Below are 26,444 nucleotides of genomic sequence, written 5' to 3'. Positions count from 1 at the left end.
TATCCCTGGCCTGTTGAATTGAATATAGATATATTCTTTTAAACCCTCAGGGAGAACGATGCTTTCCTATTGAATTCATCCTCCGCCTGCCAGCATCAATTACAGCAAATGTTTGCTCTGCTGAATCGGAAGCAGGGGTATCTCTCCTGCTCCATCAATAAACAGAGAGCAGAACAACACTCGTTTCTCGCAGTGAGAACAGGAAACTCAATAGAAGCGGAACAGCCTTTTCAGAAAAACATAGATTTTTCTCCACCACTCCTGACAGATGCTGAAGTTAAAGTGTTTGAGCACAGCTGGGACTCTGCGGAGCCGGGCAGACTATGACTCTCAGTGTGTGTGTGTGTGTGTGTGTGTGCGCATTGATGCTGCATCAAAGAGCTGAGTTGACATCCCTGGGTCATTGACTGCAGAGTGAGAACAACAGAGACAGAGTGGAAGTGTCCTTTTTAATGATAAAGCACACAGGTGAGGCCGAGCCCAGCAGAACTCAGACGCTGCAGCTTTCTGCCTATTGCTCTAATGCAAGATGACTCTTCCACAGCGGCACAACTTTCACACTGAATGGAAACTTTGGCCTTCCAACAGAAACTTATTCCGTTCGAAATTTACAACAGGGACTGTACAAAAGAAGGATAAATTATGTTGTCATCAATAATATCCTTCACTGGTAATCCAGTACGTTTCTTCAAATTCTAGGAAAATTGGACCGTCCCTCTGTGTGGAAACTTTCTTGTTGCAGTTGAACTGGAGATAATAGGCTAGGGGGGGGGTGGAGGACTGATCCCACCTACCCATACACACACACACTTATATACTCCTTTGCGAGGCTGAATCCCCCTGCAGATGAGGAAAGGAGTGTGTGGCAGGCTCAAGCTCTGGTTCTCTCCTAATCACTGCTTTTACCTTCTGCAGCCAGAACCTGAATGTTAAGCAGGTGTTTCCAAAACCTCTTTTTAAAAAAAACAAAAAATTATTGAAATAAACTGCATCTCCCCACTTGAGCTCACTCAACACTTCCATAATAACAGTCATTATCCTCAGCACACATCTTTCTGCTTCATTTAAGCCACTCCTAACAAGGGGTATCTATCATAGAGGGGCAACTATCCTAGTCACACTGACCTCCAGCACTGATTTATTCCTGACCATCTCCTCGGCTCTGTGTTTCGGCTTCGCTGCGGGATAAAAAGGCACCTTGAACCTTTTTAATTAAGAAGCCATAATTTAAAACTTCATCAGTGCGAGGTGATCGTCGGACGCGGTGATAGAAGCGGCCCGGCAGGCTCTCTGTCTTCTGGTGGGGGTCATTTTTTAAATGGAGATGAGGGCATGTTAATAGCCCGGGTAAATAAGGGCAGTTGAGCTCAAAGACCCAAATCTATTCCCTGGTTCCAAAATTACTCTCACACACACTAATAACGGTAATGCTTTGATGAAACTCCCCCATTTGTTGCGGCACACAAGTTAGTTTTTGTCATTTATCTAGTACATGCAAACAACAAATTGGGAGTCCTGCATTAAGCCGAGGCTATACATCCTCATGATGCATCAAGACGAACCACCAGTCTCGTCACACACACACACACACACACACACGCAGCATCATTATTTTGATTTTGTCCTCCTCTGCTCCTGTGACTTAGCGGAGCAGCAGGACACTGAGGGATGAGGGTGATGAGGAGGTGCAGCGAGCTGTAGCTGGACAAACACAAGGACAGCTCTACCTTCGACAACACCGTATTAAACCAATTATTCACTACCAGGGATTGTTTTCTGCAGCAGCGAATGTTTTGTTTACTTGGCTCAAAAATTTATCGAATGGGGCGTCATCTACAGGCGCGGGCAGCGGAGATTGTAAACATGTTTTTCTCTCCTCTCCTTACAAGAGGATAAATAAAAAAAGACTGCTGTTAGAAGATTTAATTCCGAGAAGCCTCTCTCTGGGGCTCCGTGGTGCGCTAAGAAGCCCATAGCGAAAAGCCTTCAATTAGCGGAGTACGCCTTCATCTTATGACCAAAGTCACCTTGAACAATCAAATTATCTCTAAATTAAAAAAAAGACAATCATTCCCAATCAATCAGAGCTCATTATCTCTCAAAGAATTTCCATTTCCTCTTGTACATGAGCCAAGAAAGCCCCCACCCTCTCCAACACATGCACTTAGCATTTTAAATACAATGTAAGGTCTTGTACAAACACACCTGTATGTACGCACTCTTTATGCATGCTATACACTGTGAAATAAAAATGGTGAGAAATCTAAAACTTGTAAAAACTTTTCCCTTAAAATAAGTTTTTAATTCCTGATCACACAAGGCACATGTGCATTTGTTTTAAACATAGTTGTGACAGTTTTGTTGTTGTTTAGAGTTCAGTCTCCACAGTGACAGTCTACAGTATCTGGAAGCAGACAGGAAAAAACAGTTACGTGAATGAGGAGGAGCTCACATTAGCAGTCAGATTTGGCCCTTTATACTTACAGCTTAACACAATATCATGATAAATCACTGGGCCTCATTTATGAAAAAACCTGATCTATGATTACATACATTACTTCATACCTATATTACTTCAAAGAAAGTGACAAAAAGTAAATTATATCCACTGCATTTCTGCTGATGGTATATGATGGTATCATGGACACTGATAAAAAAAATGTTTTGCTTTTGATACACACAACACAATACTGGAGAAAATATATTTTACTCAACTGATTTTCACATTGAAATAAATTTTCAATATTGTAATATATATCAACACTTTGATGTAAGATCCTTTTAGAAATGACTTCAGAGGTAAAACCAAAGTGTAGCTGGCAGTGGGCTGCTTTTGCATAATCCACAGTAAAAATAACTCATGAAAAAAAAAATTGTCAATTTCAATGAACGACAATAAACAATTTGTTGTGTGTGTTGTTAAAGAGCCACAGATTGCTGTTGTTGCCATCCAGGGTGGACCGATATCCCACTTTCAGTCTAGTCACAATCAGTACATCACAGCGGACTGAAGTAAATGCCTTTTCCCCAGAAAGGAGGGGGCTTGTCTACACTAAAAGCATTTTCACGCTGCAGGGCCAATCTGCAGCACTATTGCCCCGACCAAGGTCATTTCTGTTCAAACAGCGCACACCAAGATGATGTAGTGAACCGATATCCCCGGGCCAGCATGGCACATTCCATTTGAGTTGGGTTGCGTTGGGCGGTGTAAACTACCTCTGGGCTTCAGCATCCACAATTTTACGGTTCTAGAGGTTACAGCTGAGCATGCTGATTTCTCTAAAGTGTGAAAAAGCCCAGAGGTTACTGCGAAGCACCCTTATCTCCTCAGCCCCCGTCAGCCCCAGATGTCCTGTAAGTAGCGTTTCTCCTCTCTTAACCCCGCCAGCTTCTTCATGGCCTCCAGTTGGTCCAGCTGAAGCTCCGCTCTGATCATTTCAATCAGGGTGTCATTCACGTCTTTGGCCATGTTCTTAGCATCCCTGGTAAGGGAAGGAATGCGGATGAGATGAGGAACTAGGCTGATATAATCAGTAAACATGTTTTTCAGACATTGCTAGATGTGTGTCTGAGTACTGCTGGCAAGCCAGTGTTTTACAGAAACCAGTGAATGCTGCCTGTCCAGGACTCTGTCCTGAAAATAAATTGCTTAGGAAACTAACCTGTAGCTTGCTGTTGTATTCTACGGGGGGAGATATATCAGCTTATGGGCCTTAACTGATTCTGTGGCTCTGAGGAAGGTAAATGTTGGACCAAAACATCCGTCTTGTTCAAGGAAATTTTGTTGCATCTAAGGTGATTTACGTCAAGATGAGTTGCTGTATGCTAGGTGTGTTTTGGCTTGTCTTGTCTTGTTGTCTTGGGATGGCATGGGTGAAACTGAGTAAGCATTTCATATTTTTGTGCCAAATGTCTCTTAACAGATTTGTTTATACACTATAAATGTTAAAAACTTGCCCTCAGCGATGTTGCATGCTGTCAGGGCAGAAGCAGCCTAGAGGTTAGAGAGGTGGGCTTGTGACCGGAAAGTTATTAGCTTGAATCCCCGGACGAGCTGGGAAAATATGTGAGGGGAAAGTAAACTAAGTAAGGCTCTCGTCTCCTCACCAACTTGCCCTTGAGCAAGATGCTTAATCCCTAACTGCTCAGTACTGAGCATGGCTGTACTGGGCAGCTCCCAGGTGTGAATGTGAAGCAGAGCGGCACAGGAAAACAGCAAGCACGCTCAGTCAACTTTCCCAGAATAAATAAAGGTTAAAATAAAACAAAAAGAATAGAATTATTGCTGCCATTATCCGAGCATCATCATCAAAGTCGGTCTTACCCACAGACATAGAGGCAACCGTTCTGTTTGAGCAGGATGTCGGTGATGTGTTGGCTGTTCAGGAGCAGGTTGTGTTGGACGTATCTGGGTCCTGCTGGTGAGGCGGGGGTCTCCTCCGCCTCCTGGGCGTCTCTGGAGAAACACACTTTCAGGTGGTTCAGGGCACCGCTGGACACAAAGCCCTCCAGCTCCTCTCTGGGACGGGGAAAGATATGCAGGGACACATCCAAACATTTAAGGGAATATCCATTTTAATTCATATTTCCCACAGGGTTATTCCTTGGACAGATCATTCCTGAATTGTAAAAATGAGTTTTTCCAAAAACTAGAAATAGAAGAGCCAAGATTCTCTTGATGATGCTGACAAAAGACAAATCCTGGAGATTATTACACGCATGCCCATCCATAGCCTGGTTACCTATTTCAATTGAGTACAACTTTTCGCAGCTGACTCAAAACACAGATTTAATCACTTTGGTCAACACTGTGATGATGCTGACAAAAGACAAATCCTGGAGATTATTATTTGATAGTCAATGGGAGAACTTTGTGGGTACACTACCTGAAAATAGTACAGTACCTTACATGATTGTACTGAGAGATGTGGGCACATTTTCTATTGTAAAGTAGCAGTAGATTTACTAACTTTATTACAGTTTAGGCTATTTAATACTTCTTCTGATCTTTTTCTGCTTTTCACTACAGGTTTAATAATGTTTTTCCAAGCGTTCAAAAAGCTTTGCATGATGAGAGGACATTCTTTCTCATCCAACGCTCCCCTGAGATTTTTAGAGATAGCTCCAACTATTTCACAAGGCACATAACCCCCGGAACATTTCCTTAGGAAAAAAAAAATTGTCAAGCTCGATAAAACTGGGCACTGATGGGTAAAAGGTCTAAGCAAAACTGCGCCGGCTAACCAATTTATCTTGTTTAACACGGGAGAAGCGCGGAAAAAAAATATGGATTTCATAAGCAAGGTCGAGTCACTGTTATAAGCATCTTTTTACAATCAATCCTCCTAGCCTTGCAGTTGGGTGTAACCTTGCTCCCTGTTGGGGTGCCTGCCTGCCAAGTGCTTCTTCTGCCTCAGTGTTTTTACAGGGCCTGGGGTACTAGCGGAAGGGAAGGAGGCAGGGAAGGAAAGAGGAAGGTAGTGAGGGAGTTAAGGTTTACTGTGGCTCAGAGCGTCTTGTTTAAAGCAGCTGGACACACACACAGGCACAACCAACCACACACACACACACACACACACGTACAAGCCGCGGCTCAGAGATCATGGGTGAAGGTCTTTGCCTGGGGAGTCTGTGTCTCACAGTAACCCCTAGACTAAAACAAGGCATTTTTCAATAATACATAGACGCCACGGTATGAATACTAAAGGGAGAGATGAGCACCGCTGTCTTTGTTCTCTCACTTTCATTTAGGTGAGATCTCCAGAAGTGTTACTACTCCTGCAGTGTTTACCACCTAACCTTTGCTTGGGGAGATGAGTCATTAAAACAAATGTGATTCTTTTGGCCAAGTTCTCTGATTACTTAGTCTGTTTGAAAGTGGGAGCAACAACAAAAGCTACACGGAGAAGGACAGCTGAATCCGACGCCTGTCTGTTCGGTCGACGTCTGAATCGGAATCATCACAGACTGACAACGGTGTGAGTGAGTGGCAACTGGTGGTCTACAAAGGCTAGTTGACTTCCTGGAAACATAACAGTCAAGGGGTTCTGAGAGCCGAACCTGGCAGACACCCTGGTGTGTTTATACAGAAAACAGCCCATGGCAATATCCTGGACCCTAACAAGAACCCAACAGCCCTTGCAGCCATGTTTCCCTTGCAGCATGAAATCACATTCCATAAAGTGGGTGAAAAGCCTGACAGAGAGGAAAGGGATAAGTGCAACAGAGGGGAGAGGGGAGAATTGGATGTCTGGTTTGATCTGACTGGGGGTCAGATTGGCGTCAACCCCTCACACAGATGTTAAGTGCTGCGGCTGATTGGGGCTGATGGCAAGGCCTTGTTTGTTTTCGCTGGGGGAACGTTCAGAACAAGAGGGGAGAGGGGGTCACATCCTGTCTGGAGACCTTGCGATATTTATAAACATCAAAAGCCAGCTATGCTATTTATCCAAGTTCAGATTTCATACCCCACTTACGGCTTAAGTTGATTTTTGTTTAGGATACTGGGACGATGAAAAATGGCAGACACGATGCTAAGCATGTTTCTGTATTCCTTAGAAGTGCCAGACGCTCTTCCTTTGAAAGAAATCCTATAGAGATAAACCCAGGCGGGCTTTTCTACTGCAGGCATGTTCTCCTTGTTCAAAATGGAGCCAACAAAGTTACAGGAAGTTGCCAAATACACTACCAGTCAAAAGTTTGGACACACCTGATTGAATACACTATGTTTTTCATTATCTTAAAGCCATTTTGATCTAAAGGCTTATGCTTAAATGCTTGAAATTTGTTTCTTAGACAAATATAAATGATGCCTATGTATGAATTAGAGCTGCAACGATTAATCGTTTAATCGATTAGTTGTCAACTATTAAATTAATTGCCAACTATTTTGATAATTGATTAATCGGTTTGAGTAATTTTTTAAGAAAAATAAGTCAAAATTCTCTGATTCCAGCTTCTTAAATGTGAATATTTTCTGGTTTCTTTACTCCTCTATGACAGCAAACTGAATATCTTTGGTTTGTGGACAAAACAAGACATTTGAGGACGTCATCTTGGGCTTTGGGAAACACTGATTGACATTTTTCACCATTTTCTGACATTTTATAGACCAAACAACTAATCGATTAATCAAGAAAATAATCCACAGATTAGTTGACAATGAAAACAATCGTTAGATGCAGCCCTAGTATGAATTTCTTTCCAAAGCCTTTGTCTTTCCATCAAGGCAAAGGGAGGCTACTTAAAAGAATCTAAAATATAAGATAGTTTTTATTTGTTTAACACTTTTTTGGTCACTGCATAATTCCATTTGTGTTATTTTATAGTTTTGATGTCTTTACTATTATTCTAAAATGTGGAAAATAGTAAAAAATAAAGAAAATGTGGTGTGTCCAAACTTTTGGCTGGTAGTGTACCTGTCAAGTGCTCGATTGACCGACCTCTCATGCCCATCCATAGCCTGGTTACCCATTTCAGTTGAGAACAACTTTTTGCGGCTGACTCATAAAACACAGATTTAATCACTTTGGTCAACACTGTGGGGGTGTGCATCAGAGAAACCCACGCTGTGAACACACACACTGCCCGCTACCTGACTGTGAGTTGGTATTTAACCATGGGATTGAGGAAACAAAAGGGAACAAACAAGAACCTCTGTGATCTCTTTGTTTGTGATTAAGGATGCTAATCCATTCGTACTGTTTAATCCTGCGACACAACTTGATTGGTGTGCCGGCCTTCAGCACATGCACCCAGTTGATTCTAGCCAGAGCCAATCAATTACCATCTAGTCAGGAGTGAGTTGAGACAAAAGAAACTCTGAAGAGACCAATCATCTATTCACTGGGTGAAGCAGGTTCACAGCTCTATAATACACAAGATCAATCCAGTGAAGCTACTGTAATATTCAATACAACTCACATGGTATTTGAAATAACATGTAACAATATGATGCAACAGAAGACATCATAATATGAAAAAAGGCCTGAAATACTTTATGAAGGTATAGGAAATGTAATCGTTATAGCCATAATGTGATATGACAAGCAAGATCATAATCAACAAATCCTTATTATGGTGAAGATTATATCACTGGCAAACGTAATTATAATTTGTCTTCTGTTTTCACATGCCCCCTAGATACACAATACATAATACATAACAAGAAATCACAGGCACCCTTTGGTTACTAGCTCACAGCTGGAGTGCAGCCTCATGTCGGTGTTGAGCATTGAACCAAAAACTCTCCAGTTATTACAGCCCTCTTACCTCTAGGTAAACCTGCCAGCCCAAGTCACAATTACACGCCAATGTAACAAGGCGCTGGTGTCCTTGACCATTTAATCACCCATAGAAGAAGAACAATCATGCAGCCTAAATTAGCTTTGCATAACATGTTCTTCCCATACATCTTGCATTCTTGAACAGAGTGCTTCAGTATTATTGCTGTCTGCTATGACCATGTAGGACAATAAAGAAAGAACACTCACATCATCTATCCAGATTATACAGAATATGAAATGGCAAGATGAAGGGGGATGTGGGTTTGGAAAGCAGCACATCTGACTGCCTCACAAACAGTTGAAGAAAATATGTATATATGCACATGTAGGGACTCTAAACAACCATCAAAACAAAAGCAGAAATCAAACTTACCTAAACAGGTAGTCTCTGTCTTGGTGGCGGCAACCAAAGAACAGCCAGGTCTCACCAAATACTGCCTCGGGGTTCTGCTGCCGCTCGTTCTCTCTGAAAGGCAAAGGCAGGATGTCAGCGGTCAATCAATACGAACAGACGACCAGACCAGACAGGAGAGAGAGTCCTTCCTCGCAGCAGAGGTTAAAGAGGAGCAGTGACACCATTAACTACTGTCTGCAATGACAGTACACCGAGCTCCACAACTGCCTAATGCATGGAAACGAGTGTGCGTGCTGCAGCGAGGACATTATATGCAATATTAAATTACACCCAAACAGTAGGATAGATCACTATAAACAGTTGCTGAAAATGGAACTAGGGCTTGTGCCCGGGGTGTGTGTGTGTGGGTGCGCGTACGTGCACGCTCGTGTGTGTATGTCCGTCTGCGCTTGTGTGCAAAACTGCTGCTGCAAAAGTGATTCCTCCTGTGGCCCGCGCATTTGGCAAAGCTCCCAGAATCCTTTGCAAGTAATGGCAGCGTAATGGCACAAAGGAGGATGCTGCTATCTATGCTGCACACCTGCTGTAAAGGTGACAGCTCTCTCCCTGATAACAACAGTTGACCCCGCAACCTTTCATGATGCCATCAGTCAGGTGACCCTCTAAATAACCGAGCATTATTTGTTATTCCCATCTGGTGAGAGGGAGAGTGGGGGATGAGAAGAGACAGCGGTGTTAAAGAGAGTGACCAGGACAAGGGCCCGGGGAATCCCACAGAGAGGCATTGAGACCGGGCCCTTTGTGCTGCGCTGCTGCACTCTGAGGATAAGGTGCTGCCTCCTCTGCGCCCCTGCCTTTGCGATTTGTCTACAGAACGACCTGTACTTTGTTTTCCTCCAGCAGCACACTCTCCCTGGTCACAAAATCAAAATGCCAGCCAACCATCACCCTTGATGGAGCTGTGTGTTGCATAAAAATGAATTGTTAGTAAACTGCTAATTAGCATTACGTTTGACAAAGTGAGACAAAATGGCATCATCAATACAAAAGTCTAATTGCAAGCAAGCGCAGCCCTGCCCTGGTTAATTCCTTGAGCAGCTGACCAGTTAATGGAAATGCTTTGCAGAAGTGGTTTGTTTGAACTTTGCGTTAGTGAACGGGGCCCGGTTAGAGAGCTGTCTGGCTGAGTTGCTCAGAGTGCTCAGATCCCATCCATTAGCATCCTGAACGAGATTCTTCTGATCTGCAAACAGCCTCAAGTAAACTCATTTTAGTGAGCTCGTCTCTCTCTCGCCGCCTGCCCTAAAGGGATCAATACCAATATGAAAAACCTGGATTCCATTCCGAGTAGACCACACCGGCGCCTTTCCCTGAATACAAATCACATCACATCGCATACCCACACTAAAACAGCCTGCAATACAGTCCCAGGGGGAAGGCAGCATCTGCAGCGCGCACTCCATTTGGGGTCGAAATCAGGGGCGGTTGCCTTTCAGCACCATTCAGATGAACAGCGGGTGGGGGAAACTGCAATGGAAGCTGAGGTGAAGACTTGGTAAACATTGCAATTATCTCATATCTTCTGTCCGTGTTCAGTGGTGGGAATGTTATTTGCCGCTCAGTGTGTGGGGTGTTCAGAGTCTTTCTTGGCAAAAAAATAAATAAATACAGTAAAATAAAATAAAAACGCCTGCACACGACAAAAACTCCAGGCTTAATCACTGACTTTACAGTGCATATGCATTTTACATGTCAAATTCAAATTGTATTCAGCAGAATACTGGACCATGTTGAGAAGAAAGACATTGTAATTGTAAACAACTGTCTGGCTAGATTGATAAATGGAAGCTTCATGTTTGTGTCTCACACACACAGTCACACACACACTTACACGTTGTGATAAATGGAAGCTTCATGTTTGTGTCTCAAACACACACACACACACAGTCACACACACACTTACACGTTGTGATATTAAATGCGCAAATATGCCTAAGGGCATTCCTAAGTATAAAAGCAAGCAAATAAAAATTGTTTAAGAAAGGAAAAGCTTGTTAGGAAGATTCAGGCTAACCAGTTAAAATACAATATCCCTTTAACTATTAGTGCTCTAGCCTAAATATAGATATTTTCCACATCCAGGCCCTGAGAATCTCACTCTCCATTGCTCATCCTTACAAAAACCACAGTAATCAATACCAGCCTACCCAGGGGTCTTCTTAAAATCTCCTGGTACCACCAAGCGAGGCTCTGACCTTTCCGCGGCTCTTTTCTTCCACTTGTTACCGCCACTACAAACTAGTACAAAGTACTTTTGAAAACAGACATCGATTAACAGAGGAGGGTGGTGGGGGTGGAAGGTGTAGAGGCGGGAGGATCGAAGTGTCCCCATGTTGTTTTGTTGCTAACAGGAGCCTGCTCAGGCCTCCAGGCAGATACAGCATCCCGCTGACAAAATGGTGATTGTTATCTCCTATCAGAGTGCAGTATCAGCGGCGGAGGCTTTGTTTGGAATCTCAAGTTAGATTCTGTACAATGCCGCGCGCCATGACAGGCTTTCACAATCTTCCAGCACAATACGCAGCTGGCAGGAGAGAAAGAGAGGAAGAGAGGGAGGGAGGGAGAGAGAGGGAGAAGGAAAGAGACGAAGCGGCTAAGGAAGACAGGTGAGCTGATGGATTGTTTCACATGGCTTCATCCTCCAACAGCGAAGAGCCGTCTCGGAAGCAAAAGGAAAATAAAAATATTTGAACTCAATGAAAGTAAAAAATAAAAAAATAAACATACAGCGTTGAACTCTCAAGGACACATTTGTTCAGTGGTTTTAGTTGCTATATTGTGAAACAAGGCATTCTGAAATAAATCAATCTCTGAATATTTTCCCTACACTGACGGGCAGGTCTACAAGGACAGACAATCTGGAAAACACTTAAATGTGAAATATGGTATCTTAGATCTAGACAGCAATATTTGGGCACCACTGCAAGGATCAAAGTAAGACTGATACGTCCATATCGCTGTCGCTTACGCCAGAGTGCTGTCCCTCTGGCTCAACCTTGATCATTTGGCAGTCTGTGTCTGCAAGTGGCGTGACCGGGTCGCTCCCGTAACGTCCGCTATCATCAGTGCTCCCGCGTCCCACGGGCGGAAGCACCTCTCACCCCTGATAACCATTCATCAACTTCTGAAAAACTCATCCCAGAGTAGCCGGCTCCGAGTCCTCCGCCGCGGCACGCTATCCACACCCACGACTGCTAACCGGTTCTGTGTCACCTCTGAGTACAACGGGCCCCGACGCCACACGCCACAACAGAGCAGACGTCTGGGGGATTTAGAGACAATTGGACCTGACTGGGACACAACCTCATTTATATAAAGCCACCCCAGAGTTAGACATGTCACTCTGACTAAAAAGGCTTAGGCCACTTTCTGACAAGTAATGGCGGCTATTGGCCCGGTTCACCAAACACGCATCTGCCTGGATAGAGAAGCTTCAGTCACATCTAATCGTAGTGACATCTTCTCGCAATCTTGGTTTAGCTGTCAATTCAGGTCTTTCTAAAATGAAACAAAAACCTCCAATTTGCTACATAAGACCAAAGTGCTGGTATTTTGCAAGTGTTCAGATTTCTATCTGTGGTTTTACAAAGTGGACGAGGCTACGAAGCGCTCAGGAAAAAGGGCCAGCAAACGGTCAATATCCCCACTCCACCTCCTCGGCAATTACTATCGATGATTTACATCAACAACGCGGCCATCACCTACTGAACTCTTTACATTCGAATCAATAACCCCCCACGCTCTCACTTGACTCATGGCTGTTCATTACAGAGTAAGTCATAAACGTGTGCATTGGAAAGGCCTTGATTTATTCCTGTTGAGACAAGTGAGGCATTGAAGTAATCCCTGACGTGATCACAGCCCTGCTGACCAGATTAACTATCGCCCAAGGAGATGTACATGACATCGACTTTTATTCAGCTTTATGCGAGGTCTCATTTAATTGTCTGTGCAGATTACTCAAAATATGCATAGATGATCTGCACTTAACATCACTTGAGCATTGTGAATATTCATTAACAGATTTGGGATTTTGACTGGAATAATCTGTGTCACACAGTGCACCACGTCTCTTTGCGGCTGTTATATGACGCTTGACATCCTTCTTTGAACTTTTAACTGTGCAGCGTATTGTGTAGCGCAGGCTAAACATCTTATAAGCTGGTTCTTTATTAAAGTAAAATGACACATTAGTCAACTGTGTGCCATTGGTGTGGGATTAAGTGATAATGCATAATGACCAATCTGTAACTGCTGTATTACATGCATTTTTAATATCATCCTCTCTATGTGCTGGATGAGAGTTTCAGAAATTTGCTTTATTATTATATCTACAAGATGCATACGACATAGAAATCTCAACATATGCCATTAGTCTATGTTATTGGACAAAAAGGGAACACAAACTGTGGTGTGAGATCACATCGTAATGCAGTATTCAATCTGCTGTACCTTTGCTGGAGGAAGCCGATGAAGGGGGCGACTCCTGTGCCTGGTCCGACCATTATGAAGGGCACCGCAGGGTCAGAGGGAGGCCGGAAGGAGCAGTTGGGTCGCAGACTCACGTGGATCTAGGGTCAGAGGTCATTAGAAAAACATTCACATTAATGAGAGTAATTACAGTAATGGTGAGAATCCACTGGATACCTAGCAATTGATTAATTGATCTACTTATTATTCCAAAACATACTAATGTGGAGACCCAAGAGCTCCAGCTGGAATCCATGGAGTCTATGGTAGACAGGGTTACTTTGTTTTAAATTGAATTTAAAATTGTATTTAATCACACAGTTCAATTCTCAACCGTTTCCAATTTTCAATGATGGCAAAAGTCCTGGTAGTAGCCCAATAGTTAAGCATGTCCTGGCTACATGTTTACAACACTGTGAGATTCTGACAAATAACAAATCACCATTCATCTGCAATGCATTAGGGGTCAAATCAATAGATCCCCCCTCACTTATCAATAGGCCACAGAGCAGCAAGTGTTCTGTGAGCAGCAGCGTTCTCTCCCGGGCTTTGGCGACAGGGGCTGCATCTGAATTGTGTAACATCCTTCCTTACTTTCCATTCAATGTAACAGTCTGGGATAGAAAATGATGCAAAGTGATTTAAAGCTGAAAGAGCTGGTCTCCCTTGGCGAGTTTTATAATGAAGGAACTTGTGACAGACTCAATACAGAGCTGTCTAAGCTTTGTTTATTTCAAGAACTAAATAGATTTTGGCGCCGTTAACGTTCTGGCTTGATGCTGGATGAGTGGACTTTGGAGAGCTTATAAATAAGATTTTTATTTTGTTTCTCTTTCATATGAGTTTGATTAGATTTCATATGAGTTTGATTAGATTTCAATTGTATATATTGTTTTATCTTGCAGCTTCATTTAAATGATTTTGACTTTATTCTGACTTTGTATATTGTCAATCTGAAACTTTTATGTTTTATATATTCCTGTATACTGTATATATACAGCTGTGATATTGCAATTCTAAAATTCCAAGAGCCGTAAACTGACCTCAGCTTGGCCTTTTCTAGTGTTAAAGAAGAAATCTCAAGGATTACAATCTCACATTTTCGCAAGTATTCTAAAAAAAAATTACATAGAACAAAGTTTGACCTCCCTTCTTAGCGCGTGGTGGAACCAGGCTGAGTCCCAAACGTCTAGATTCTCCTGCCTCTCGGACTCTGGGATGGTGACACGGCATTTTGTGGTGATTTTCTCCTCACTCACCATCACCCTCTCTTCTACTCAAGAGCATCTTGAACTTTCATTTTTGAAGGAGAATGGGCAGTCTACCCTTCTCTGCATTTTTTTATTGATACAGTCAGGAAACTCAGAGGAAGACAGACTCGGGGAGACACAGGAGAGAAGACTTGGTAACTCAGGTTTTAGCCTAGCCAGCAGGGGTACATGTTTTTGAGGTGGGGGTCTTTGCACCATCTGAACACTTGTACTCACAAATCTGAGCACTTGGAAATACATCAACCACGACCGAGAGCTTTGAGTCCACAAGTTGACACATTTTAGATTCAGTTCTACATGTTCCAGTATCCTCATTACCTTTGGCAGAGCCGGGTTGCCGGAGGACTCAGCCTTCCCAGGGTAAACCAGGATGGGATTGATGAGGTCAGACAGCCAACCAGTACACAGGCCCTGCCTCCCCGCAGGCCGCCCAGAGCATGCTGGGAACTCTACCACGTTGAAGACAAAATGCAGCTTCCCTGGATGCTGAAGACTGGAGCTAGAGAGGAGGGAGGTGAGAGCCAGAGAGGTTTACAGGGGGGAGTGAGATAGAGGGGGGGGGGGGAGTGTGTGTGTACAAGGCATACAGACAGAGTGACAAACAGAGGGAGACAAACACAGAGATGAAGTAGAAAATAGAGTGAAATACAGAGAGAAGCAGAGGGAGAACAGAAGGGTGCAGCGAGATACAAGAGTTGTGGAGGAGGATAAATTCTCTAGAAGCCTGGACAGCTATACTGCTGCAGCGGCTTCACACAGAGCCAAGTTTAGAAAAGGTCCAGTCCAACAAGAGCTTATCAAAGAAACAACGATAGAAAAACATTTGATTCAACGCTGATTACCAATACAGAATTGAGCGTGCTAAATCACAATTGACACCAGTAAGGCCCACGCGACGAATCCTGCTTACAACTGTCTCTCACTTAGGCAAAACTGTCCGTGCCTCCTCTCCCTCCTCTCCGGTCTTCGCTGCTGGGTGAAGCACTCTCTCGCCCTCTCATCCTTCACTCTCCAGTTCCTGTGGGCCACTGGGGACCTCTATTGACCGCAACATCAATAATGCAGGCCTCTAATGTCTCTGCACCATCTGATAAACTGCAGCCACCGTCTCTCCTGTTCTTTCTCTGTCTCTCGATGTCCCCGCACGCATTAACACCCACATACACATGCAGATAAGTGAAGGACTAATAAGGGGAGTTGGGAAGTTTTGACATTGGTTTAGATGTTGCTGTTCCGCATGAGCTTTAAAGCAAACCTAATGGGCACTAGCTTAACAGCAAGAATAAATCAATGACTGGCTAAGTGTAGCCAAAAAGGAGGAACACTTGGGGAGATTCAAAATAAGCATGACTACAGCTTAAGGCTGCACTGCATATACAGTCTATTAATTTGTACATGGCTTTATGCAGCACAAAATGTAAGTTACACTCTCATCTCTTTGTCACCTTACCTGGCTGCTGAATAAGGCCTGGGCTGCAGTTTGGGCAAATGCTCTGAAAGACAAACACAAGCGTCAGTCTTACTATAGTGTCACATCACATCAAACATCAATGACAGAGAGGAGACCAAAAAAAAAAAATGAAAGTCATCGCGATCTATCGAGATGTCCTACCTACCAATCTATCCTCTGTAACCCCCACCCAGGTAACAGTCTTGTTTCTAGGACACACTTCTATATTTATGAAATTACAAACTCAGGGTTATGGAATCCCAAGTGTCCAGATGTGGAGCCAGTAGGAAACAGATTGCTTATGCAGACCTTATTTCAATGCCAGCCATGAAGGTGCCCTCTTTTGGGTGAATATTTGGTGTATATTGCATCCGCGAGGAGGCTTCAATAAAATCAGGAAAAGGTGTGAGAACTAAAGGAAGCTTTGTTCCCCCCCCCGTAGAAACAGGATTTGCCATTCGCTACGCTATGCCCGCCACCTAGTACATCTAGGCTAAGGGAGTGATTGAGAGCTGGATCACTTTTACGCCGTGCTCACAATGTACTTTCTTACGTTTCATTTGCTAATATTATCTCAATGATAAATGAACCTGGAGAAGTAAAGCTGCGTCATATGTACCAGCTGAGCCCTGGCAAAAACACACATTCTTTCTGCTAAGTCCTTTGGAAAGACAAACAGCTGGACTAAATCAGCGCTCTCCTCTTATTCTGGCTTTCTCTGATATCTAAACAGCTCTGGGTGTTAGGGAGACAGCTCACCACATATGAAGCCTACATTTCATCTCTTTGTGCTGAAAATTTAACAAAGAGACGGTGATGTATGATGCACTTAGCCCAAGTTTGCAAAAAGATTTTTAACAAAAGCGCAGACCTGGCCCACACAACAGCCTTCCAGTAAATGTTCAACCATCTTACATCAGATATTAAAAGACAAAACAGGCTCCAGCCTAGTAACAGGAAGGCTTTAGACTTCATTTGGAGTGTAGGGGTCTTTATTCTGAAAACAAAGTTTAAATGTTACATGGTGAGCCTAGCTTACAGGCTGGCATAGCCTCCATTATCATCAACATGCTTGAACTGTGCATATAACTCATAGTAGGTTATCTAATTAGGTCTACACTGCAACAAAATGGATCAAATATTCAATAATACATTTTCACAAACTCTAACCGACCAAAGGGCAGCAAACAGCTAAAAGGCAAAATCCTTTTGGACAAAACCGCTTGAAAAAACAACACATCACCACCAACAGATCCTGCGATCCTTCCCTGCAGTGCCCAGTGCAAACACACACCTCTCCATCAGAAGGTGTATCAAGCCTGTTAACAGTCTCGTCTTTGCAGCAGCACCACGCCCGAGCTGCTGCCTTTCTATCATATAGTGTGACAGCAGATGTCCGAAATAGAGGACAATCAATCCATCATCTCACATCACTGCACCATGATGATATTGTTGGTCGAGATAAAGGATACATCACTTTTAAACCTTTCAGCGCAATGATTCTTGCTGCTGCGAGTGGCTTGAAGATATAGCTTAAAATATGCATTTAAAAAAAGCCAGCTTGGTCTGTGTTCCAAACAATATAGTCCCAGGGTTGCCACTATATTTTCAGAAATGATTATTTTCAGGGTATCATCGATCATACTGGACAAGAATATAATCTATTTCATCTTAAAAGTCTCTCCGCACTGCGATTTGCATTCAGAAGTACAGTTTTAGGGGAAAAAAGATATAGCAATGTGGCTGCACATTAAAGTTATACAGCTTAAGATATATGGATAGTTTCTTTGGCCGCAGATGAAATTAGGGAGGTTGTTCGCATTAAGACGTTAAGGCATTAAGAAGAATTCTTCCTGGCAAGTTTTTAATAGCCTATTAATGCTAATTTCAAGTGACTTCTGAGAAAAGGACCTGCAAGCATGTGATTTTCCATTGCCATCTAAAGTTTTCCATGACATTTTATTATTTCTTTTGAATGAATAAAGTGTGAAAAGATGTCATATGCCATCTGTTTTCTATGACTGGAAAGCCTAACTTTAAATTTCAAGGTTTTCTAGGAGGTGTTGATAAGTTCCAGCCTCTCGGGACACAGACACATTCGCTTTGTTTTGTTCCACAGGTCACAATCAAGCTGAAAAAAAACCTACAAACTCACCCCGGCACAATATCATTTGAGCCCACGGGTAGAATAAATTGAAAAAGATGCCCATGGACAGGATTCAGCTCCCTGGTGTTATGACCCCAAAGTTTTCATCCGGCACACTATATGAAACAATGGACCATATAACAAGGGAGCTGACTCCAGGAAGCAGGTATCTTTCTCAATTTATACCCAGCCAGCACCTGGCCAAAGACATCTGGACGCAGACACATCCCTCCTCATTATTTACAGTTAGGGGATAACGGCATAAACTGTGATCAGCAAACCCCCCCCCCTCGGTCAGGTTAATGAAGCAGGAACGGCACGTTAATGCAGTAATGTGCTTTAACGGTGACACACTGAGTCGGGGCTGACCATTAACCTGTGCTCCTGTTGACCCCGCATGCTCCTGTCCTTGGGAAACTCAGCCGCTAACCAACGAACGGCTCACTGTCCCCCCCGCACAACAGCTGTTGCCCTGAAGGGCCTCTAGCCCTGCATTTTTCACTAGGGCATGAATGTCCTGATTGCCAATTTCTGCATCAGTTCACCACTGAAAAAGGTGCTGTGGTTGGCAAGTGGGCCAAAAATAACTGACATTGGGTAGGCCAAGAGCTGTGACACAGCTGTTTTAGAGGACAACTCAACTTGTATGTAAAGCTGAAGCCAACTAATTTCACTGTCTGGTAGGTTTCAGTCAAAGCTTATTAGATCCATACTGAATGACCAGCCAACTATCTAATGGGTTGATAGAAAATGTTATTTTTCCACCAACAGTTGGCTCAAAGGATCAAAGAAGGGACAGTATAGATGGCATACGGCAGACATCACTGATCAATGTCATTAGCAGGGAAGGAAATAATGAATAAATGGAGCAAATATTATCTTGCAGTTACAATAAAACCGTCATTTTCACAGAAATGATGAAACAAAAACCATACTGAAGCAGTAAGGAATTAAAAATGACACAGTCAAATCAGTGTCCATCCTTTGGGGAGCCCTGGGATGTACACTGTCTGAACATTTGGTATAATTAAATGCTGTAACAATGAGCCTGGAGAACACACACACAGGAGCCACTGGAGCCCCTTTACTGGGGCTCCAGTGACCCCTACTGGACTTAAATATACTGCACAGACAAACCCACCTGGACAACATTTGCAAATACTCGAGGCGCACTTGACATAACCTGGGGTCGTTTTTAAAAGTGAAGTATGATGTAATGGAGTCAATTATTCCGCTGATATTTTGTGCAGGTGTGGTCTGGTAGGGAAAAGGCATCTAAATCCCAATCCCATGTCAATCACTATAATCACCCATACGCCTTGGGCAGCTTGAAAGCTAGCATCTGATGAGCTAAAGGCATGTTTTCTGGTTACAAATTCAAACAACTCTTAAAAATCGAGGAAGTCCGCTACGCCTTGTAGCACCTGCTGATCAGTAGGCTTTCCCAGTGTAATGAATCTGTAAATAGTTTAGGAGGCAGATGTTTCCCCAGCATTAAGACTCCAGGAAACCAGGATGTTACACTGTTTTCCAGGTATGACTGACTGAATGAGTAGTCGCTGGATACATACTAAGCATAAATCAGCAGTGTAAAATCTACCCACATAGTGTGTGACATGAGGACAAAATTAACCAATCCCCAAAATAGTTCTGCAAACTACAAAATGCAGCACAGCTAGTATGGATAGATCTTACTGTTAGCGCTGTTTACTGTGAACTGAAGAGTTTTCAGACCTTACGGCTGAGGCACAACAGATAATAAGTGGCATTCTGACCTATGAGGAGGCCGAGAGGAGGTGAGCAGGACGGGAAAGCTGTGAGCAGGTCCAACACGCTGAGGCTCGGGTCTCTCACATAGAGGTTGTAGTCCGCAGCGCCTTGCTTGCTGCACAGCTCCTGCAGTCTCCTCCGCTGCACGCCGTCCCCTGTATACTCCACCAGCGCTCTGAGGAACGCCTAAGTGAGAAACAAATAAGATGCGCAGTCACTTGCATCCGTCGTGAACCTCAGTCAACAGCCAAGGATGTGATTTTTTTCATTTTCACGATTGAGGTTCCCATTCATTTCCTGTTTTTTGTGTTCCATGTTACATCCTTACAACACAAAAAAGAAGTGTTGATAAAAACACATATCATATTGTCACACAATACAGCACAAACATCTATGCCCCCTAGCGCACATGCCATATCATCAATAAGGTTCATACAGGTTCACCCCAGCTTACTGAAAAAAAGCAATGCAATGCAGGCATTTTTGATAGAGTGTCTGTCCCCATAAAAGTGTGTCCTTTATTGTTAATCTAATTGTTTTAGGTCGAAATGTTTACAAATCATATTTAAATGTTTTTTTAACCCACAGAGACAGTGGCTGAGGGCCAGGAGACAAAATTTGCATTAAACTCGAATTCAATTCATTTAAACAATCGATGCAATCCATTTATATGTCAGCTCAAAACAAAATCAATTCTTTGTCTCAGCAGGAAGGACAAGCCATCCTGTATTGCATGAATTCATGTATATCTTTAGCAGGAAGGGTGATGTAAATGAAAGCATTAAAACGATCGTTAAAGAAAGATCATTAAAAGGCAACTCCTTAATGACTTTTGGATTGAATTTACTTTAATCCAGACAACCATTAAGCACTGTGCGATACAGCGATCACAGTTACCAAATATTTTGCATGCCAATGTGTTCCTGTATAGTTTCAGTGATTCATTACAGTTGAGCGCAGCTATGGGTGTATTAACGGCACATTCTTGTAGCTTGTAATGGCAGAATTATGACCCCCCATCTTCCAATCCATCCTGAACAGCCACCACTTCCGCAATATTTGATCTTGCTCTGATCGTTTATCCCTCATTAGTGTCAAACAAAGGTGTCTGAAAATGTCAAATTCTCTGGATGTCTACAGTAATAACAATCCAACATTTGTCTCAGTGGGCAGGGCGAGCCTGGCTGTGCCAAGCATATCTTCCTTTATTTGATAGCTTTAGGCGTATTATCGAGATGTGTGTTTGCTAAGCGGTAGAGATGATTGCCTCCAACTTTCCACAGGAACACATGGATTCACAATTGTAGGCATTGTAATTATTTCAGTAAATCAGGATAATTGTTTGGATTAAATAGACAGGTGTTGCACAAAAAAAATCATACTGCCTTCACATTATATTCTCATGCTGATTTCTGGCATAGTTGGTGAGTAAATGGACAACAGCTTGACCTGCAGTGATCAATTTGTGTGCAGGACTTGCCCACACAAACAGAGGAATAACACACAAAAGAATCTAATAGTGTATTCCAAGCATTCACCAGTCTAATATGCTGCAGGGAACTGATTATAGTTGTTACAACAAATAATGAATTCAACTTGGAACATGGAAAATAAGATTATGCTATAACATCAGGGGAGAATTAAGGACTAATGTTCCCTCTAAGGTGATATTTTGGTGACCTGCGTCTAATAATTTATCACACTGACTAAATAATATCTAGTCAGTGATCAGTAATTGCTTCACTTGTCCCTAGAAAGGGAGTGTATATATAATCAGGTTTGGTGGCAAATGATGATAGACTCAGGGACTTTGCCACAACTTGGGGCTTAGAGAACTGACACCTGCTCAAGCCAGTGGGGAACTCGTTTTCTTTGTTAAGGTTTGACATTAGTTACAACATTAGTTACTTAGTTAAAATTAACTTTAAAATTGGCCAATGCGTTAAAGCTATAACTGTTCTAAGCCTGAGTTAAACCTTATGTATCATTGTCATGTTTGTAACCTTTTTTTTAAACTTTCCAAAGCACAAATACAATTAAAATGCAGCATTTATTAAAGAGTTATCTGTTTGTTGCCATATTGTCATCCTATTGTCATTCAGTCTGCTGTTTTCTAAGTATAGTGAACTGTTGATGCAGCTTGTGCCAGGGAAATTAATGGTCTTCGTGATGATTAGGCTACAATGATTTGAATAAATAATGAATTTAACTTGGTAAATGAAAATGAGGATGAGGACATAATGTTCTGCACAAATAATGAGTTCAACTTGGTAAATGGAAAATAGAAACAAGATAGTTTTGAACAAATAATGAAACATTTTCAAATGATAATAAAAAATAGACAGAGCTATAACTTTTTGAACATATAGGGAATTTAAAATTACATTTAAAAACTGAGCAGTCCCTGTTATTATTATGATTAATATTATTGTTATTATTATAGTCATTACTATAGTTACTATAAATAATGATTAGTAAATGCCGATCGCAGTTGAAAAGTGGTCGAAGAAGTCTACCCATCCAGTGAAACACAAGTTAGCCAAGGTGTTGCAAAGTGGTCCAAGCAACAAGTAGAGAAGTTAGTTTTACTGGAGTAGAAACAGACTGGGAGCCAGGTAGAATTCTTGCAGCCTCCATCCCCAGCTGTCAGTTAGCGAGGTACAGCTCCAGACTATGGCCATTTACCACTTCCACACACCAAATGTGGCTTTGAATCTCCATTATCACAAAGGACTGGGCAAGTTTAATCTTTTTTTTTTTCAGCCCAAGACCCAAACTTGACAAATTGAGTCTTGCCTGAGCTCATTAGAACATACTATTGACCCATGTGACTCATTCAGGATCCTGACACATAGTTTCAGAAATGCTGCCACAGACGTTTTTCAGTACCATTACAGTATGATCAGGATATTATTGTGAAGTTAAATAGTAACAATACTGTCAACAAATAATTGCAGTAGGCTACTTAATGAAACACTATACACTTGTTTCCAGGCTTTGACAACAAGAAAAAAGGGAAATGTGCTCCGGTTCAAAAAACATTTCACTCGAAAGATTTCTTCCCTCTCATTATCCCTAAACACCAAAACAATGAATAGGATGTCACATGAAAAAGCGGCTTGTATGCAATTTACAAAGCCAGCAGTTTTTATTGTGCCGTAGAGCAAAGTCATGACGTACCTTCTTAGGAACAGCTCTGATCTCTACACACCATGTGAGCAGGTACTGCAGAGTCTTGTTCTGAAGGATATAGGATGGCACCTGGGCAGCTGCAACCAGGGAGGCAAGGAACATTTCAAAATTATCATAACAGGGTAAATATGCGTTAGAAACCTCAGACTATTCAGAAAGTGCAAACAATAGGCATCATCACACCGGTGAATAATGTAAGTTATGGAATTACAAGACATTCCAACACAATGTTACAACATGTTTGAATGAATCCATAGCTGCACTTTACCTTTCTTCTTAGTGTCCTTTTGTAGAGACACCTGGACACGATGGTTCCTCTGGTCCTGCAGGCCCAATCTGTGGAGCATCTCCCCCACCTCAGTGGGCCTGTTTGGGCAGAGAACATCGAACGAGTCCCCCGGCTGATAAGTCATCGTCGGATGGGCCTGAGAGTGAAAAAGGAACATCTAAATGAGTTCAAAGTTCAAAGCTGACGTTTTAGCGGTATTCGTCTCAGACTGTAATCCATTTGGCAGCGGGAAGGCACAAGATATGAGACATAGCTCACGTTGATTGCTTTAGGCGAGTCACAATTCACACTGCAGGACCACTGCAGATAATCTATGAGACTGCGGTTGTAGTACTCATTATTTAGAGAAATGTTAGGAATGAACATTATACGGTCAAGCTTACAGAGACATCCAGCTCCAGCAGAAGGGCAGTCTTGACTGAATCTCCTCTGGTCAGCTGCACTGCCCTGGATATGGCCACCTCAAGGAGAGTCTCTCTACTCAATGGTGCATCAATCTGACAAAGAAAAGACATATTTCTAATAAATGGGGATAAATGAGCAAGGGAAAAACATAGACTTGCACCGACAGAAGAAGAGATAGACAGATGGATGGACAGAATTGTGGGACTTGGATATTGCCTTCATCATCAGCAGCAGCACTCCTCACCTCCTCCATGGCGTCCTCCTGCAGTGAGACATCCAGGTAGGGAGGAGGCAGCGCAGGAACGTTGAGAGACGACTCTGACAGCGGCGGCAGGGAGCGTGTCAGTGAAGCTTCCAACACAGCTTGGGAAACCCCGACACCCCCGGTCTGTGTGTCTGCTGCTGAGGCAGAAACACTAGCGGCGCCACCTGACTGGGCGGCCAACCCAGGGCTCGCTGCGAGAGACGCTGGTCTGGGGTCGGAAATGGCAGTCTGTGTAGCAGGAGCTGAAGGCGAAGCGGCAGGTTTGGAGTCAGTTTGTACTGATGCTCTGGCTGAGTCACAGTTCTGGTTGTCGGTGAGACTCAGGAGATTTAGCTGGACATCTGGAGTTTCTCTCGCTAAATCCCTCAGGTCCCCCTTTAGGTGACCTTCCCTATCAGAGGCCATCTTTGATAAGGCTCCTTTGATCGCTTCCCACAGTCCTTCGAGCCAGGGGTCCACAACCACCTCCAGCCTAGAGACAAAGAGCAAAGTCCACAAGACGATAAAGAGAGAGCCTGACAAAACCAATCATGTGTGACATCTCAACGGCAGAAAGAGAGCTTTGTAGGTAGGTTAAAAGGATCAAACGGTGAAAGTCCCTGATCCATGCTGAATTAGCAGACGAGACTTTCTGCCACTCCAGAACTTACCCTACACCATCATCTGCATGTCCTGTCGCATAGAACTGTTTGGCCCCAAGTTCCTGCAGACGGCGGTCAATTGTTTTCCCACAGTTGCAGAAATTTGCATAGTTTGTGTCTCCCAGAGCTAGAGCATGTTGAGGAAAACAGATGTTTGACATTTCAGCAAGAGTTCAGAAAGTAAACACTGTGTATTATAAAGATTTCAACAAATGTGCTTTGCAACTAAAAATAGCTTGATCAATGGACTGATGAACTGCACAGTTAGCAATGTAAAACACTTGCATTAGCAAAAAGAGCTATCTCAGACCCTCATGCTGTAATTTACCTAAAAGTGCATAGCAAAGGTGTTTATAGTGATCAGCGGGGAGGGTCTTCTTCTTGATTCGCTTTACAAATGAGAGGGCATTGTCTGGGGGCTCCCCATCTCCAGTAGTGGACACAACAAAGACCACTGGGGCGTTCTCCTTCTCCAAATTGTACTGGAACCAGTTATATGATTAATCAATGAGTGGTGTTTCCAAAATCCATATGAAAATACATTACATAAATATCCACACAGTTATCGGAGAGCATCAACTTTACTAAGACGCTATTAACATGCTGTTATTGTGTGTCAGCAGCAAAGCAGCACAAGAGGGGCTTAGACAGCTCTATTCCCAGTGAGTAAAAGTGTTAATATTATGACTTGAATGCACAGTATGTTGCCTACCTTGTCATTCTGGTTCAAGCAGCTGAGCTCAGCGACCAGTCCGTGCTCCCCTGCCTCTTCGGCGATCCCCTCTGCTATGGACTGGGCTTGTCCCTTCTGAGAGCCGTACACAACCAGGAACCGAGGCTTCACTTCACAGGGCATTCTGGAGAATCGAGGAACACAACAAAATGCATTCACACATTTGCAAGACATCATCACACACCCCTAACAGGCAACTTGTCTCATATGATGTGGCAAGGTAAACTGGTGTGCTGTGGACTTTGGAGTGAGCTTGTATTCAAAGCTTTGCATATTCGCTGGCAACCGATAACTTGTTGTGCCTCGAAATTCTGTGTAGTTCCTCGTATTGTGCCACGGTACAGAAAGTTGAGTGATACTGACATGAGCTAATTTGCAAGACATCCCACCACACAAGTTAGTGGAGCAAGTCGATACAATTGCTGAGGTGACAAAAAATAAAAACCATGTCGCTATAGTTGTCGAGCTGTGTTTTCCTGGGAGTCTTACCTAGACCCTGCAAGGCTTGAAAGGCGACAGACAGGCTGCCACAGAATAATCTTTGCAACATCGTGAAGAGCAGCAACTTTGAACAGCACCATAAACTACCCGGACATTGCGTCATTTTTGACGCTCACGGCTTACACAAGTGCACGTGCATGCGAGCATTTTATTTATCTTCCCGTAGCATATCTATCACACGGAACCACTTAGGACAGACAGTGTAGTTGCGTGCATTTATAAATAAATAGTCGAAAACTACCATTGACTAATGCAGTTACAACAAGGCAGACGCGTGGCTTGGTTTGCAAACAGCTGATCCCCGAGGCGGTGTCAACACTGGTTAGCTCAAGTCAGCTGTCTGCCTGAGCGATAAAACCAGGAAATTGATCCAGTTCAAAGATGAATGTAATTAATCAAGCATAACAAAATATAGACGTCTCGGCAAGTATCATTTTGTACCTTTTTCAAAATTGCTGCGGTATTTCATTCAGTCCAGCACATCCCATGGAATTCCATCAACACCGACAGTCGCGCGAGATCAGGAGTGCATGGTGTGATTGCACGAGATTGGAAGAAACCATATTTTGGAAAAGACACTTTTTCGATACATGAACAGTTCTAGTTTCTGT

At 43.0% G+C, this 26,444-nt stretch overlaps 1 protein-coding gene across 3 annotated transcripts; it reads right to left on the bottom strand.

The window, feature by feature from the left end:
- Nucleotides 1-2,260: 2,260 nt before the first annotated feature.
- mtrr (5-methyltetrahydrofolate-homocysteine methyltransferase reductase) lies at nucleotides 2,261-26,335 on the bottom strand. 3 transcript variants are annotated; one of them, XM_071526062.1, is made up of 15 exons: nucleotides 26,275-26,335; nucleotides 25,312-25,456; nucleotides 24,928-25,081; nucleotides 24,609-24,726; nucleotides 23,938-24,430; nucleotides 23,672-23,785; nucleotides 23,268-23,424; nucleotides 22,988-23,076; nucleotides 19,813-19,993; nucleotides 15,892-15,934; nucleotides 14,760-14,940; nucleotides 13,153-13,271; nucleotides 8,659-8,751; nucleotides 4,325-4,519; nucleotides 2,261-3,482 (listed from the first exon to the last, which is right to left on the bottom strand). In XM_071526062.1, the coding sequence occupies exons 2-15, from the start codon at nucleotides 25,453-25,455 to the stop codon at nucleotides 3,338-3,340; spliced, it is 2,226 nt and encodes a 741-aa protein (XP_071382163.1). In that variant the 5' UTR covers nucleotide 25,456; nucleotides 26,275-26,335; the 3' UTR covers nucleotides 2,261-3,337. The 3 variants fall into 3 exon arrangements, with proteins under 3 accessions (XP_071382163.1, XP_071382164.1, XP_071382165.1); XM_071526063.1 differs by lacking the exon at nucleotides 26,275-26,335 and adding an exon at nucleotides 25,822-25,911; XM_071526064.1 differs by having other exon boundaries at nucleotides 3,320-3,482; nucleotides 4,329-4,519.
- Between the last annotated feature and the right edge of the window lie 109 nt (nucleotides 26,336-26,444).

Source organism: Centroberyx affinis, unplaced genomic scaffold, assembly GCF_046629955.1.
Source record: "Centroberyx affinis isolate AG114_WGS23_722 - 3 ecotype Tasmania unplaced genomic scaffold, CSIRO-AGI_Caff_v1 ptg001383l_1, whole genome shotgun sequence".
Lineage (NCBI taxonomy): Eukaryota > Metazoa > Chordata > Actinopteri > Beryciformes > Berycidae > Centroberyx > Centroberyx affinis.
This window is presented reverse-complemented; position numbering and strand designations above follow the sequence as displayed.

What these genes read in the sequence shown, in the direction of transcription:
- mtrr (XM_071526062.1), bottom strand. Translation starts at nt 25,455, where the DNA reads ATGCCCTGTGAAGTGAAGCCTCGGTTCCTGGTTGTGTACGGCTCTCAG. An exon ending in CCTTTGCTATGCACTTTTAG is followed by an intron (nt 24,727 to 24,927) that starts GTAAATTACAGC and finishes AACATGCTCTAG; the next exon opens with CTCTGGGAGACACAAACTAT. An exon ending in CATGCAGATGATGGTGTAGG is followed by an intron (nt 24,431 to 24,608) that starts GTAAGTTCTGGA and finishes CTTTGTCTCTAG; the next exon opens with GCTGGAGGTGGTTGTGGACC.